General features: G+C 32.6%; 4 protein-coding genes across 5 annotated transcripts; all 4 read left to right on the top strand.

The window, feature by feature from the left end:
• The first annotated feature begins 3,600 nt into the window (after positions 1-3,600).
• On the top strand, positions 3,601-4,819 carry LOC123006523. The gene is made up of 2 exons (XM_044401060.1): positions 3,601-3,754; positions 3,962-4,819. The coding sequence occupies exons 1-2, from the start codon at positions 3,700-3,702 to the stop codon at positions 4,753-4,755; spliced, it is 849 nt and encodes a 282-aa protein (XP_044256995.1). The 5' UTR covers positions 3,601-3,699; the 3' UTR covers positions 4,756-4,819.
• Positions 4,820-5,560: 741 nt separating this feature from the next.
• LOC123006629 (putative gustatory receptor 2a) lies at positions 5,561-7,100 on the top strand. The gene is made up of 3 exons (XM_044401250.1): positions 5,561-6,735; positions 6,786-6,875; positions 6,935-7,100. Exons 1-3 carry the CDS (start codon positions 5,749-5,751, stop codon positions 7,007-7,009), a joined length of 1,152 nt encoding a protein of 383 aa, XP_044257185.1. The 5' UTR covers positions 5,561-5,748; the 3' UTR covers positions 7,010-7,100.
• Positions 7,101-7,978: 878 nt separating this feature from the next.
• Positions 7,979-8,509, top strand: LOC123006630. 2 transcript variants are annotated; one of them, XM_044401251.1, is made up of 2 exons: positions 7,979-8,076; positions 8,125-8,509. In XM_044401251.1, the coding sequence occupies exons 1-2, from the start codon at positions 8,022-8,024 to the stop codon at positions 8,448-8,450; spliced, it is 381 nt and encodes a 126-aa protein (XP_044257186.1). In that variant the 5' UTR covers positions 7,979-8,021; the 3' UTR covers positions 8,451-8,509. The 2 variants fall into 2 exon arrangements, with proteins under 2 accessions (XP_044257186.1, XP_044257187.1); XM_044401252.1 differs by having other exon boundaries at positions 7,983-8,076; positions 8,128-8,509.
• An 11-nt stretch (positions 8,510-8,520) lies between these two features.
• LOC123006628 lies at positions 8,521-12,022 on the top strand. Its single transcript, XM_044401249.1, has 10 exons — positions 8,521-8,705; positions 9,075-9,318; positions 9,398-9,566; positions 9,618-9,918; positions 9,969-10,418; positions 10,467-10,730; positions 10,776-10,964; positions 11,011-11,157; positions 11,213-11,572; positions 11,630-12,022. The coding sequence occupies exons 1-10, from the start codon at positions 8,678-8,680 to the stop codon at positions 11,776-11,778; spliced, it is 2,301 nt and encodes a 766-aa protein (XP_044257184.1). The 5' UTR covers positions 8,521-8,677; the 3' UTR covers positions 11,779-12,022.
• The last annotated feature ends 3,852 nt before the right edge of the window (positions 12,023-15,874 follow it).

Below are 15,874 nucleotides of genomic sequence, written 5' to 3'. Positions count from 1 at the left end.
TTTGGAAACTATATACCTTTAACACTGATTTAAAGAAAAGAGAAAAAAAGTAACTTTTTGAAAAAAGGATTAGAGATTATATTGCAGATACACAGTGAGCTATAGTTTATGAAGAATTTTATTTATCTCACTTTGCAAAAAGAAATTTGAAAAATATGACAAATAAAAAGTGATTAAAACTGCAAAGACGAAAGGTTCTCCTAAAAATAATATGAAGCTGAACTATAATAATTTTATACAATAAAAAAATATAGGTATAACAAATTAAAACAACATTTTTATAATAATTATAATGTTTTATTGCATCACATTTACATATTGTCTAGTAAATACAAAAAGATAATTTAATGTGAACCTACCAAGAGGGTGTGATATAAAGGCACTAAGCCCAACACTTAAACCTAAAAAAATAAAACATAATGTTTATATTAATTTCACTGAGGACGTTTTGTGCTTAAGAATTATTATATGGGTTGGTCTTTACGGACAGCTCTAATTGGCCAAATTAATTTTGTGTTAAAAACGATTCTAGGTATTTGTGATGACTTGATGAGACATATATTATGTTTATCGTTATTGTGTTTTGTGTATTACAAAACGAAAAAAAAAAATTAATTTGCCCAGCAAGATGAACGAGGAGGTTTAGAGCATTCTTGCCAGGAAAGGGAAAGGATGATATAGGAAATGATTAATTAAGGAACGAAGAAAAAGAAATTATTGATAAAAATATACAGGGTGTTAGAACTCGCACCCCAGAGAAAAATTTCAAGTAAGAAAAGATGGAAAAAATGATTAAAAAATTCTATTTTGACATTAGTTTTTTGACATTTGACATTTTTTTATGTCTATTTAATGATCTTGTATTATGTATTTTTATAACTATTTAGTAAAAATACAAAAATTTTGCCAATAAAATACACAAATAACATTAAACAGAGTTACAATTTAGGATACAGCTTTCTTGTTTCCTCTTCTTATAACCTGTGAACAATTTTTTTGCTCATGATGAGACATTCAGTGCATTCAAAGGCTTGACCAAACTGGAGCAAACTTAAATTCACAAACTCTAATTTAGTTATTTGCAATAAACCTGAGCATCAAATAATCAACAAAAAATGAAGACGATAAATAACAAGTACTACAAATGATTAAAGGTCATAGTTAATGTTGATTAATCAGATCAATCAGATTTACCAATTAAAAAAAAATGTTTTGATTTTACACAGCGTCGTAAAAAAATTAAACAAGCACGATCACTAGAATTTAATGACTGATTTTTAATTTATCTTTAATTTTGCTTAACTCTGATTTCAAAAAAAAATTAGTTCTTACGTAACAGTAATAATAGGATTTAAGAATTCCGAAGACCTATGACACATAATTTTTTTTTGTTTAGTAAACATTAATAAAAGCAAATAAAAAGAAGTCGATTTAACAGAAGCTGATAATAATTGTTTCTCGAACTGTAATATAATAATTTTAATAAGGCAAAATTTTACTGTAGATCTAGCAATAAAATGTTAACGCGTTGAAACATTTAATTCTTTGTATGCATTGTTGATCAACTGGTAAAAGCTCAATTACCTACCTATTTTAATAATTAAATGACATATACTCCAATAATAATAATAAAATATCAAATTTAATGGTTTCCTTTTTCCAACTGCTTGTCGAACAGAAGCGACGTGTAAACTTCTAATATTGAACCAAATATTGTAACAAGCAAGATGTTCAGACAAAACTATTCAAAGTCACCCAACCAGTTAACGTATGGTTTTGGGAATTTTTTTATATGGTTTTTATTTATACCAAATGGTGTTACTGGACGTAAAGTATGACAATTAACTTGTTTGTGTTATGGCAGTTAGTTGTTTCATTTGGGTTTTCAAAAATGTCTTATAAGCTAGATAGATATTCGTTAGTTGGGCAAATGGCTAAACGTAAAATGGCTCCAATTTATAGAGAACTAAATATTTCTGTAACAACAATTTCACCCAGAATTTTGGGGGAACAAAGAATGATTGAAGCCATAAAAAAACGTTTCACAACAAAAATTAGCTCGAAAATTTGGTGTTTTTTTCAAAGACCATTTATATTGAAAAATATCTTTCCAAACTCAATGAAGTTTTAAATACACATCATGCCAATGATGATGTAATGTTTTGGTCTGATTTGCCTTCATTCCACAACAGTAAAAAAGCTTCAAAATGGCTTAACCAAAACAAATATAAATTTTGTACCCAAAAGAGACAGTTCTCCCAATGTACCTCAGGCTCGATCAAATGAAGAGTTTTGGACAATATTGTACAGAAAAGTGTACGACAAGAGATAGGAAGTAAGAAATAAGAAAAAAATGAATGACGTCGAAGTTTTTTAAAGCTTAGAAAAATCGATCCTGCACTTGCCCAGAAGAGAATAGGGCAAATCAGAAGAAAATTGAGAGCCATTGGAGATAATGGCTCACTATCAGTAATTTGTTTTAATTGAGGCTAAGAAAACCAATTTAAGGATTATATTTGACGAAAAGAGACCGTCCTTTTAACACTTGAAAATGGGGTACAAAAAGAAGAATTTGCAGTCCTCTTAAAACATTTTTTAGGCCTAAGGTAAGAAAACACCTATATTTATTTTATTCTTATTTTGTTTGTGGTAATCGCTCAACCCCAGATTCAGGAACCCCCCCCCTTACAAATTAAAATTAATTAATTATACGTATATGATTGCATATACATTGATATTCAATAAATTGCATTAATATTAATGAACAAATATATCTGCTACCCTTAAAAACAGGGCCAAAATGCGAATTTTAAGTGTTTTCAAAGGTGAATTTGTTTGGACGAAACCGTGTTCATGTTTGGAAAAAACAGGGCATTTTTCTTAAAATGTTGACTTTCTTTTAAAAAGTACCTTTGCAAAAACATGGTAGATTCCTTGAAACTTCAACTTCTTAACCCTTTAACGGGCAGACTTATAGTTTATTTATCAAAAAAAGTACTTATCTTTAGCTTTTAGGTTTAAACACCACTGGTACGTATACGTACCACTTCACGTGTAGATGGCGTATTAGATGCATGTGGTGCAAATGTGTACCAGAAAATGATTTCTGGTAATAGACTGGTGCATAAAGATTTTCTCATAGGAATGTATAGTATAGTATACGACCGTGAGAGCATGTGATACAATAATGTACCAAATAACAATAAAGGGTTAAAAGGGTACCTTAAAAAACGGGATAGATTCCTTAAAAAATAATGTGTACTGATAGTAGTGACGATGTATTTTTTAAACCTCTAATTTTTCCTCACACAATTTTTTTGCAAAAACACCAAATTGTTACCTAGCATTCGTGGAATTGTTCCATCAAGTAAATAGTTCCTCAGGCAGTACGAGTCGCTAATGATTATTACTGATAAGTTTACGGTTAGTTCTGCTAATTCTCCAGCAAGGCCTAATCTTAAAATCAGATGGGACATAGCTTTATGTAATTATAACACTCACAGTAAAATAAAGGAAACTAATTATGCAATTATAAATCAAGAAACACTTTTTTTTTCACCTTGAGACTGGATGAAGGAGACCAACATCTCTAACATTATTAAATTCTTGATTATTTACTCTGAAATTGTCACGACAAATGTCTTCACGCAATTTGTAGTTTCAGTCTTCTTGAAGAAATAAAGTGATTCAGATGTGATAATGGATTGCAAGGTGTTGTTCTGGCTGGTACAAATCTACGTTCAAGTAAACATGTGTAAGTGGACACTTGAAAATAATCAATTTTGCTTTTCTTAATTATTGTTATATAACTCATTGAATTTCCGTTCGATTTTAAACTCAAATGAGTAATGAATGAGTTATGAAAGTGAAAAGTTTGAAATTAAGTAATGGAGAGATTGTCATTTATTAAAATTGATAACATGGCAGTTTTGGTGCTAAAAAATGAGTATTTCGTTTACAGATAGTGCAACAGGCATTTCATCTAAATTAGATTTCGGTGATCAACCTAAACTCATAGCTGACTCTAATAGTAGATCACACAAACCAATAATCAACGATAAAATAAAACTAACTTACAAAGTAGGAGAAAACGGGGTTGTATGTCGCTCGGGAGAAAACTGTAATAACGTCAAAGTTGATAAATCGGATGAATCTATCAACACCGACGTTGTGGTCGAAATTAAAACAAAAGTTGGCGTAATTAAAAACAATAAAACTGAAGATGTGGATGACGTTCCCATAATTGTAGGAAAACTTGACAGTTTTGGCGACAGAAATGAACCAAAACCACTTGACGCTTCTCCAGTGCCAATTACCCCAACATTCAATGCATTTCCACCGCAAAGTTTGTATTTGGAAAATGCAAACAAAGAGTACAATTTCCCTTTAACGCTAACGCAAACTCAAAATAATATAAGGGATGAACAGGCTATCCCCAATACTCGTATCAACGCAAAAGAAGAGACAATACTCAGGATTCCGCACTTCGACCAAATCTATCACAGTCACTACTTTGGGGAAAACCCACCTCCGCAATTAATTTGGTATCCGAAGTCTTACGGGATCGCAAATTTTGATCCCAAACTTGGAACGGTCTTCAAACCATCGACTGGAGAAAGACCAGCGACAGGATTCACCTGTACTTTCAAAACGGAGGCGACAAAGGGCTTGAAGTGGTATCCGTCAAGGGGGCGAGTTTACACCAGCGGTGATCCGGGAAGCCAAATTAACGACAAGTTAGCGCCACTAAACTAATATACAAGATCTTCACTCTAGATTGTAAAGTTTTTCAATGATAATAAAATAAATGTAAAAAATATTGAAATTTGTTTTGTTGCTTGGTTCTATCCTTGTACAGCCGGGAAAATATTATTTGCAAAGTTCGACGAATGGAACAATAAATCTAACCACAATTTTAATAGAGCGCAACAAAAGCTCGCTTCCATTTTTTTTCTTGATTTTTCTATGCAACCAACATTGCAAATTACTATATAAAACCACAAATTAAACGTAATTAATAAGTGTTTACACTTATCACGATCCGAAAAACGCTTTTAAGAAGAGATGCACAAAAAAATTTGTGGTTTGAATGAGCAACAAGAATGTTGATGAAATGATGGTGATTCACTAAGATCCGTTTAAATGGACTCTACTTTTGGTTAATAATTACTAATACCTGTAAAAAATGTCCTTCGTTAGATTTTATTTATGAATGGATTCAGCATTTGAAAGAAATTACTATCGAATTTATCTTAAAGTTCATAATAATTTCTCCACAAAAATTTACCCACCGTTTACATTAAAAAATCAATAACTGAAGTGAGATCCTGTTTAAAACTCGCCAAGTTACCCACTGATGTATTATATACGATCATATGCAATAAAACATGAAATACACCAATAATAAAAGTTACACTCAAGGTAAAATGATCTCATTGTCGTGGATTATTTCGTATAGAATCCTACTAAAAGTAATCGTTTTGCATATTAATCAATAATGTGAATCAAAGTGTTTTTTTATAAAAATTGTTCGATTATTACTCATGTTTAATGATATTAAAAAAGTGTATCGTAAATAATGATTATTAATAATAATATGCCGCAACCACAATATCAGTTAAGGGCGGTTTCAACTAGCAAAACAGAGTTCTAGTTGGTAAATAATTCATAGCCCAATTATTTTCGTAGAAACGACTGTACAAAAGCTCACTTGAATACAAATACAATGTAAATAATTCTTGATTTAAAATGTGGAGTGAAAATATTATAGATGTCTTAAAACATGTGTGGTTCTTGTCTAAGTTATTCCTCCTATGTCCGAGATCAATAGACGAGAAAATAAAATGTCAAGAACGCCGCACTTTTTACAAAATATACAAGTACATATACAACATTGTAGCTGTTTTCCTAACAAGTTACATGGCTTATATTACAACAAATTTGCGAATTACACAAAAATTGAGTATTGTCACGCAGCTTGCCGATTTAATATTTAGTGCAAGTATAAATGCTTCAGGTGTGGCAACGGTGTTTTTTTGTTTGTTTTACCAAAACAGGCTTATTGAAGTTATAAATAAATTGGATAAATTAGACAACAAGTTAAAGCACATGCTAATATGGAAGTCATATAAACATACACAAATTTTCATCACGTGTGAATTATTTTTCTTGATTTTGATATGGATCTCATTTTTTCTAAACTTCATGTTGCATTGCAATAACACGACGTGGAGATGTTTATACAGATGGATTGTGCTGTACACTTTATCCAAAATGTCACAAGTTATGCTAATCCAGTTTTGCGCGTTTGTTGTTGTCTTGAAGCAGAAGTTTTGTATTGTCAATCAATATATAAAACAAGGCTGCAAACTCAACAATGGACACTACAAGAACTTTTTGAACCAAGTGCAAATCATTCACAATGAAATAATTGTTACTCATAATGAGATTCAAACGATATATTCGGTTCCTTTGTTGATGAAAATAGCAAGTCAGTTCATAGGCATTTTTTGTTCTTTGTATTTTTGCATCTTTGGGTATATATACGATGACGAAATGGTCATTCCTCAAAATTTTCACGATATTTTTCTGCCACTAATTTGTATACTTACAAATGCGCTCGAAATTTTAGTAACAGTAACAGTATGTGAACTAACGGTTTTGGAATACAGAAGAATCAAAAAGTTGCTGTATAGGATACCAATCAGTAAAACCGATTCAATTCTGATAAGAAATGTACACATTTATATCAAATTAGCAACTCTGTAATTCATTTTTAATTTTAGATTAACTTATTCTCTTTACAACTGGCACATCAAAAACTCGAATTTAGTGCTTGCGGTTTCTTTCTAATTAATGGAACACTTTTACACACAGTAAGTTACAAATAAACGTTTACTACAACTGTAATGAACATATTAATCTTATTTTTCAGATTGTGGGAGCAGTCACGGTTTATTTAATTATGTTTATCCAATTCGACATAGCAACTGCAACTAAAGATAAATAAATAAATTAAATTATTCAGTCAAGACGATTAATATTTCTTTATTTTTACTCATTTAAAGTATAAATTTAGAACTAATATTCGTCAAATTTCTAATCGCGAATTCTAATTACAATCAATAAAGTTACAATTTTCTTTTCGTACTGCTTTTGGTTTTATTGATTTTCAAGACTAATTCGAATTGTACACTCTCCTCACCACAATATTTATTTCTATTATGAATTTTGGAAAATAAAAAAATCAAATGAAAGAAATCGCCTAAACCTACTGATTAATATCATTAGCACACAAAGCCTGGTAATTAGTTTAGTTAGAATCTTCATTTTATGAGACAATGTTATGGTAATGAAAAGAGCTGCTACCCCTTTGATGTTACATTCACAAACCCCACTGTTACCACTACCGATAGTTTAATTAAATGTGCTCCATTTGAACCGTTTGAATTTAGAGAAGTTTTGTGATCGTTTTAGAAATAACAATTTTCTTCCTAAATTGAATTAATTGAAGATTATGTTGTTGTCTAAACTGTATATTGTTTTTCGATTAAGTTTTTGAGAGAACGTTCGGTTTATGGTATTTTGCCTTGAGACATCATGTTGAATCCACCTCCGGTTAGGTCATACTATAATGAGTCAAGGTGCCCCTTTATTTTTTATGGTTCTCGAAATATGCAGACACAGGTTTCAAACTAATAATTAAAAATTGTGCGATTGCAGGATTTATCAAAATTTTAATGGACACTTTCTCTGACTTTCTTGTGTTAAGCATAAGAAGAGAAATTATCAAATTTTTTTTTGAAGTCAACAGTAATAAAAATCAACTTTGGGCACTTTCAGCAGCGTCCCTAGGGATAATTTCTCGTAGATATTGCCTTATTGGCGAAAAATTTCTCGATACATGGACTGGAAATTCAAGATTAAATTCGCAGATGAAGGCATATAAAAGGTATTCTTCGAGTCAATGGCCAGTCATTCAGTGTATCTCAGTGTAGCTGTTTGTTCATTAAGAGAAGAGAATGTTTTCGCGAACCCTGGACCTGTTCCTCATCTGTGGATTAATCTTCTCTGCTGGTGCGTTGTTTTAATTAATCGGCCATTTCTTTACGGGTCAATTTTCAGAAGCAGCTCCTGCTGTCAGCAAAGCCAGACAATTCCTGCCGGCTCTACCAGGGTATGTACCCGTTTACATTCGACCTGGCGATACTCCCTTGGAAGATATTAACCCTGATTTAGCCGAAGCGTTTAGCAGTTATGCACGAAAAAATGCCAGACTTAGCTTTGGGCGAGCCGAACCAGTGTTTGATGGCAAAATACCTAGCAACGGATCGCTGAATCAAATTTCAGATATAGACGACGTGAATTTTCAAGAGGAGAACCTTGCGCTTACCTCAACTGAACATAATTTATCTCAGTCGCAACATATTCAAAAAATTCCAAAAAACTAGACTCAATTCGAAATAATTAATTTATTTATGTAAATATTAAATAAATCTTTAAAAAAACACTACCATCCTATTATATCACACATACCATACGGAGATGTTACAAATTTTTGTGTCAATATTTACGAGAAAAATACTAGCCCCTTATCTTATCAATACTGATTCACCTAATCTGCGCTAGTGTCCCGTTTAATTTTACAAGTCTATTTCACTACACTTTAACAGGTGTGATGTATTGTTTTGCCATTAGTCTTCAGAGTAAGTATTTTTTTATCATTTAACAATTTTTTCATAACTTTATAAGCAACTACTCTATTTACTTGTATGTGTTCAACAAGAAACTTTCTTTGCACCTGTGGCGACATTTCTTTTATCTTGTTCAAATAATATTTCAATATCACATTTGTGCCTATTTGTATTTATTATCACTTGTTAATACTCTTATTATTAAACAAATCATGAAACATAAAGCAATAATCATAAAAATCCGAAAAAAGGCCCATCCAACGCCCCATTTAAAGTAATTAGTGACCTCATATTACCTAGAATGTTTATCAGATTGCGATAATACAATGTGATGAAATTCTCTAGGTGTGATAAGTTTAATAGATATTTCTCTCTTTACAGGAAAAATGAAAGTGCTAGAAATTTTTATAGCGTTTATATTTTTTATAAATGCGAGTTTATGTCAAGAAAATGCGGGTACAAATCTAGCACCGGCGTTACAGGGGTGTTACAATACCACACAGTTTGTCATAAGGGACTACAGGTTACCATCAGACATCAATGTTCTGATCGACATTATTCGAAGAATCGAAGATGGAAACGCATTTAGTGATGCCAGAGAACTTTCTTACCAAATTCTTCACAGGTATAAATCAGATTGACTAATCATCATTTTAAGAGATTCAAGGCTACGATCAAATTTCTTATTTCACATGTATGTGTAGATTTCGCCAGGACGGCATCCGAAGAACCACGAAGGATCTAGACATCACTCAGGGAATCCCCTTCAGCCCTAAAGGAAAAGAGTCCTACAAAAACCGAGTCCAGTTGAAAAAAGTAACACCCGGGAACGCAGTCTCTTTCAATAACGACAGCTTAACGTCGATGCAAGCCGTAAATGCAAAACCCCAATATTTGATTTGATGTTAATTCTAGTTTTCGTAGTGTTCGCTTCATTTTATGATTTCGAGTACTATTGACTTGCACGAATTAGCCGACGATTCTATGTGCAATAAAGTAGCACATTACACATCCAGAGTCCAAAAACGAGAAACTGAATTTGCTGAAACGGAACCATCGGCTAAAAATCGGTGCCCGGTTGAAAGCGGTGTAATTTACACGAAATGGGGTGAAATCAAAGCTGGGATTGTGTTAGCCGGAATTGCGGCCGGTTTTCAACCAAATTCAGTGCCAGTATCCAATGGACAAGGTTCTGTCGATTCGGCTTATGCTAGCACAATTGCAGGTATTTAATGCTTGATGTGAAGTGTCAAATCAAATAATAATAAATTTAAGGGGAACTGTCGGAAGTTGCCTTGTACGAAACAGGGAAACCAAGAATTGTCGGAAATAAAGGCAGCTGGAACACCACCGTTGATCAGAAATACTACTTTTTGACAAATTCGGATAAAGATCATTTGTACCTCACCGATGCCGAAATTCGTGGTGGTCTCGATGGTTTGTTTCTGGCTCTTAACATCGAAAGCTGGAACTCGAAGTCGAGTAATCTAAAAATTTCACAAATTTTGGATCTTTATTATGGTAGAGGCGTTTTTAATGATACAGCAAGGGCGTGTAATCGTAAAAAGTTAACACAAGATTTAATAGCAAGTGAGAAACTTGTACAACAAACTTCCTCATTCAATTACTTACTAGATCAAGAATCACAGTATGATTACACACCTATCAAAACAAGTTTTCCCATGTTCGCCCAAGATGCTGTCGAGAGCTTGAGAAATTATTTAGGTAACAAATGCAACGTTAAATTTTCAACACCAAAAATGTACTTTTCAGGGAGCAATTTGAATGATGTACAATGTTCGGCTGAAAACGACGTAATTGAGCGAGTGTCTACACATTTACTAATTTTTGTTGACATAAACTGGGCTTATGAGACAATTCAGCCGATTATTTCCTACATATTAAAAAATATCGATGTTAATAAATACGAAACTTCTTATACAATTCTTGACGGCCAAAGCTGTAACCCAATTGTCAATAGATCAACCAGTATTTTAGATTTTTATGACCAATATAACCTCACCCAACACCAAAAATGTGAGTATTTGACCCAAAATTATACATATCTAGCTTTCGTTTTAGATGCGGCAGGGTTTGACTATATGAAAGTTATACAAACGGCGGAAGTAACATTTAAAGCAAAATTAGACAATGCCACTGATTTGACTGGACAATCAATGATTATTTTAATGTTACCACATAAGGTACCAACTTCAAGCGAGAGCGATTATGTTAAAACTGAAAAAGAGAGTTTTAAGAGTGTTTTGCCAGGTAAGTGGTGACTTGAAACATCTGGCAATTCAAATATTTTTTCAAGATCTTAGAATTATTGTTGGTGGATCTGGAAGTGCATCATCGTACTCTAACATTGCCACAAATTCTAACAGTGATGTATTTACAATTTCTGAAAACCGTGATGAGACTCTGCAAAAAGCTAAAGACATCGTTAACAGATTAAGAAAAAGTAATCTTCAAACCATATTTTTATTTTAATTACTTATATTTAAATATAATCGTAGTACCACGAAGTGTTGTCAACCCCGCCTGTGGCTCCTCTTTCGAAACTGAAGAAAGCAGCAACTTTGAAATAACTCAATATGTTGATCCCAATGGAGTGAATTATCATAAAATTTCGCCGAATTACTTCTACGAAGGGCAAACTTTGAAGATTCGAGGACAAGGTACTGGCACTATCGCCGTGTGTATATCAAGAACTGATGCCAATCCGAGAGCAAATGCACATGGAGCAAATTGTACTAACATCGAATCCGATGAACTGTCCCGAGATATTAGTACTTTTTGCACCGATGAGTCCGTAAGCGACTGCTCACCGATTTATATTTCTGTCCAAGGAATGACATCAAATGTTCGTTGCACAGGTAAACTGAAAACACAATATTGTGATTTATCATGTTAATATTTGCCTTTTATTTTAGACAAATCTTGCCGATTCCCCGACAATATCAAATATACAATAGCTCTAGAGAATGTCAAGTGCTCAAGCTGTGGTAAATTGCTTATAAATAATTTGATTATTTTTCTCATGTTTATAGTATATTGCTTCACTTCTAAATATCTAAATTAGTTACTAAGTGCTTCTAATAATAATAAATATACATGACCTGACGTAATTTACACAAATACATTTGAATAAGATTCCAAAAGGATAAACTATTAGGTGGCAAGTTTGGTTATCTATTGCCACTATTATAAGTAGTATAATATGTATAACTAAAATTAAATCTAAGCTATAATGTTAAGTCCAATTTTTAATTTTTTATTTTAACTGTGTCAACTTGTAGACAATAAAAATAATGTGTAAGTTTGTACTTATGTATGTATACACAATGAATTTTTGAATAATATTCATTTATTGAAAAATAAAAATTTAAGAACTTGGTATAAGAAACCTAAACCCTATCGCCGGAAATAAATACAACCATAAGCAAAAAGGGAACTCAAGCATTTGATTGAGGTAAGAAACACAATTTGAAGCAAAAACTAAAAGAAAATTTGCGTAACTGAGAACCGGAAGAGGGACAAAAAATAAATAAGTTATCCTCAATAAAATACACATCAGGTTATTTAGCGAAAAACTAGATTTGAGTACAAGTTAAAATTAAATCAGTCGGTGATTTTCTTTCTGATTATTATCAATCATAATATACAGACAAAAATTGCCTTTCAGGAGGTGTAAAAAAGTACGACGAATTCTAAACGCATCTAAATTTTTACAATATTTAACAAGTTGAGTTTTGACACATATGTTTACTGATTGAGTTTTAACTCACATTAACTATATTTTGGTCCTCCGGCCAGAAACATTGATTTTGCATGCGTCAAAATCGTCCAGAAACATTGATTCTGCATTCGTCAGAATCGTCCGGGTTTGATGTACTAGGTCATCAAAAAAAAAAACCAAATGTTAGCAATATTATTGATTAACCGTTAACATCTGTGATTTTCATTTCTTAAATGATAAGCGGTTTGATTTCAAGCAAATATTTGATGTATTGAATATTTTTTTTATTTGGAGTTAACAGGAATACATATAACTTCCCTAGCGCAAACAATTTTTTTGAACTTTTAGGACAATTTAAAATTGATTGGACCAAAAAATAGTGTGTATCACACAGCTAGAAACTGTTTTCTGACGCCTCGGCCCACAAACCGCGCTCGCACTTGCAAAATGATAGTTTTGTGATACCAATAACTATTGTTTTCCAAAATCACGTATTTTTTAAGTTTTTGTCAAAAGTTATACAACGATCATGTGACAATAATAAAATTCAACACTTACTGACGTTGTTTTAAAAAACCTTACCCCTAAAAACGCTTAAAAAATAAGTTGAAAATTGCTCATACTGCATTAGGCAGTAAAAAAATAAATTGATGACTAATTTTGTAGTGATTTAGTTTTATTTGTCCATATAATTGACATAAAATATACATATTTATCAAAATCGGATGATTAACAATGGAATTATAGCTGCGGCATTTCTTACCTAACACCCGGTATAAGAAATAAGTAAAAATATTAATAATAAGTTATAAGTTATAATATACAGTCAATATTTGCTAACTGTATTGAATATCGGTTTAAATACACAGTCATTTTCATTCTCAATCAGAATTGGGCACTTGTTCTGGTCTTCATACCGGTTTTTTGGCTCCACCTACAAAATGGAAAATATTAGATATATTCATAAAATCAAAATCAAAAAAATTAGTTTATAAAGAATGAGTTTCTTCATTAAAGGTTCGCAAAGGTGGTAAAAAATTGTATAGTAAGTAGTAATATAATTCAAATTCAGTTTGCTCATATACCTTTATTTATTTGATATTTTATTTTCCACCAGACGCCAGTAACGTATTTATTTAAATTCTTCCATCAACCTTAATATGGTAATACCAACCTGACAAAAATAAATACTAATTCTAGGACGTGGCTTATATTACGTATTTAGTACTAAAATAATATCAATTTTCAATTTAATTTGTGCTAATTGCAATAACGGACGTCTTTCAAAACTGGCCAATACATAAAAATGATATGTTTCCGGTAAACATTTTACTGTGATTTCAATGTTTCATCCAATAATTTGACATTTTCGTAGATTTTATTGCGCAATTAAACGACGAATTACACCACATCAGATAAAGCCTGAAGTATGATGTTACTCCAAAAGCTTACAAACTAGATTTTTTTAATTAATAAATCCAATCAACAAACCGTATTCAAAGACGGCTAAAAGCTTTCAACAATTTTCAGTTTTTCAAATTATTAGCAGATGAGGATTTGCAGGAATTTAAGTAACAAATTTTTCCAGAGAATTGAAATGGATTCACAAACAGCACACAATTTATGATGCAACTTTACTAAAAATAGATTGTAATAATTAACTAAACAAATAACATTTAAATAAACTTTCAAAATGTGTTCGTGGTTTCCAACACCTACGGATTTATTGAAAATTATTAAAGAGATTTTTTTTCAGCTAAGTATTGAAATGTGCATATTCATTTATTTTTTTAAATAAATAAAATTGGGAGATAAATGTGTGTGATACCTACTGCATACTACCGTGACATCATAACATGTAAATGGTGTGGTTTTGAAAATTCCGGTATGTGGATCAGGTGAGGTTATTGCTATGTAATGCAGTTAATGTAGACCTGTCAATATATTATATTCTGTAATTGAATTGTATTATATCGCAATATTGTTGCGAGTTCGTCCCAAAAGTTTTGATACGAATCTCGCAGTTGCTATCAATATTAATTTCCATATAAAAAGAAATACAAGATGCGTATCGTCTAAGTCTACCTCACCAAGTCGCCAATAATTGATGATCCGATAAAATGGTCGATGTATGGAAACTGGTTTTAACTCCGGTAACCTAGCTTTATGATGTTATTAAACAATACTCATACAGCTAGATAACCAAAGAAAATATCAGTTCCAATGAATAAATAATTCCAGAGGAAAGAGAATATCACATATTGCAGATGCGACTAATACAAAATAAAAATGTATAATCCGCACACCAACCACGTGATACTGTTACAGTCTCTCACCTCCCGCACAAAGCAGTGATATTCAAAATGTATAAAAGGTATTAAAATTACAATGAAATAACAGAAGGGAACATCATCTCCGAACGCACTTGAAGAACTGACCAAACGCGGGCTCCGGGCTGCTTGGCAAGTGGGACGTTTTGCTTTCCCCATCGCCATCGCCATCGGTGCTCGGCCAGTCTTCGAACTTGATCGTTAGGAAACCAGTTTTAAAAGCCAAGCCTTAACTTGGCCTGTATGCTGTATGTCACTACGTTGCCAAACTTTCTAAGCTCAAGGCGATATTCGGAATTTATTGCAAGCGACACTCTTACTATGCCTGGTACTGCAAGACTGCTACATATGTTGTACGATGCAAATACATAGATTTAATATGCATAAGTAACCGTATACTCGTCAAAGATACCTACCTACCTCACCAAATGATGCTCTTCCCTAGCCCTAGCTCGCACCGCGAAACGCCACTTTTCGAGCCGGATTTGGCGCTGGAAATTCGGATCAATTTACTTAAAATTCAGTTGAACTCCCGAGATGAACGCAAGAAACCGTGGATGATCGAATAGAACGTTACCCGGCGGTATTACCATAACCGGTCCAGCCAGTCCAGTCAAGTTTCATTCCTCCGCGACCTCGTCCAGCCTCCCGCGCTGTAACACAGCCATTGTGTGACAGGAATGTGGTCTTCGGTCGTTTCGTTCGGCCATAAACTAATGTACCATGATACAACTTCAACGGTCACAAATTCCAAACGATAAATGTGTGGCTCATATGTAGACACATCACATATCGGACGAATTTGGGACAATTCCTGCAAAAGCTTCATCGTCCCAACATTATTTTTACGAACATAATTATGTAGGAGTACTAAAAGAATCAATGTTTGCCTAAGTAATACAATTGCTGATGTCACTGTGCAAATATGGAGATTTGAACGCAAGATGTTTCATTTATTTCTTATAAATCATGAGAAATAATTTAAAGGAGCCGAAAACATTCGTTTTTATTTGCAGTAAAATAAGAGGGTTTATCAGATTTCGATGGAAAAGAATTCATTGGCAACTATGCGAACATTGCTTTTGTCATGATTGTGGATCCACTGTCCG

The sequence above is a fragment of the Tribolium madens genome, unplaced genomic scaffold, assembly GCF_015345945.1.
Source record: "Tribolium madens isolate multiple individuals breed KSU strain unplaced genomic scaffold, Tmad_KSU_1.1 Scaffold_2;HRSCAF=44;Tcas5.2_LGX, whole genome shotgun sequence".
Lineage (NCBI taxonomy): Eukaryota > Metazoa > Arthropoda > Insecta > Coleoptera > Tenebrionidae > Tribolium > Tribolium madens.
This window is presented reverse-complemented; position numbering and strand designations above follow the sequence as displayed.

Bases quoted from the DNA above. Each gene is read 5' to 3' on its own strand.
- LOC123006523 (XM_044401060.1), top strand. From the start codon at position 3,700: ATGGATTGCAAGGTGTTGTTCTGGCTGGTACAAATCTACGTTCAAGTA. The intron at 3,755-3,961 runs GTAAGTGGACAC...TTTCGTTTACAG, and splicing joins CTACGTTCAAGTAAACATGT to ATAGTGCAACAGGCATTTCA.
- LOC123006629 (XM_044401250.1), top strand. From the start codon at position 5,749: ATGTGGAGTGAAAATATTATAGATGTCTTAAAACATGTGTGGTTCTTG. The intron at 6,736-6,785 runs GTACACATTTAT...TTTTAATTTTAG, and splicing joins ATTCAATTCTGATAAGAAAT to ATTAACTTATTCTCTTTACA. The intron at 6,876-6,934 runs GTAAGTTACAAA...CTTATTTTTCAG, and splicing joins ATGGAACACTTTTACACACA to ATTGTGGGAGCAGTCACGGT.
- LOC123006630 (XM_044401251.1), top strand. From the start codon at position 8,022: ATGTTTTCGCGAACCCTGGACCTGTTCCTCATCTGTGGATTAATCTTC. The intron at 8,077-8,124 runs GTGCGTTGTTTT...GTCAATTTTCAG, and splicing joins TGGATTAATCTTCTCTGCTG to AAGCAGCTCCTGCTGTCAGC.
- LOC123006628 (XM_044401249.1), top strand. From the start codon at position 8,678: ATGTATTGTTTTGCCATTAGTCTTCAGA. The intron at 10,965-11,010 runs GTAAGTGGTGAC...TATTTTTTCAAG, and splicing joins TTTTAAGAGTGTTTTGCCAG to ATCTTAGAATTATTGTTGGT. The intron at 11,573-11,629 runs GTAAACTGAAAA...CTTTTATTTTAG, and splicing joins ATCAAATGTTCGTTGCACAG to ACAAATCTTGCCGATTCCCC.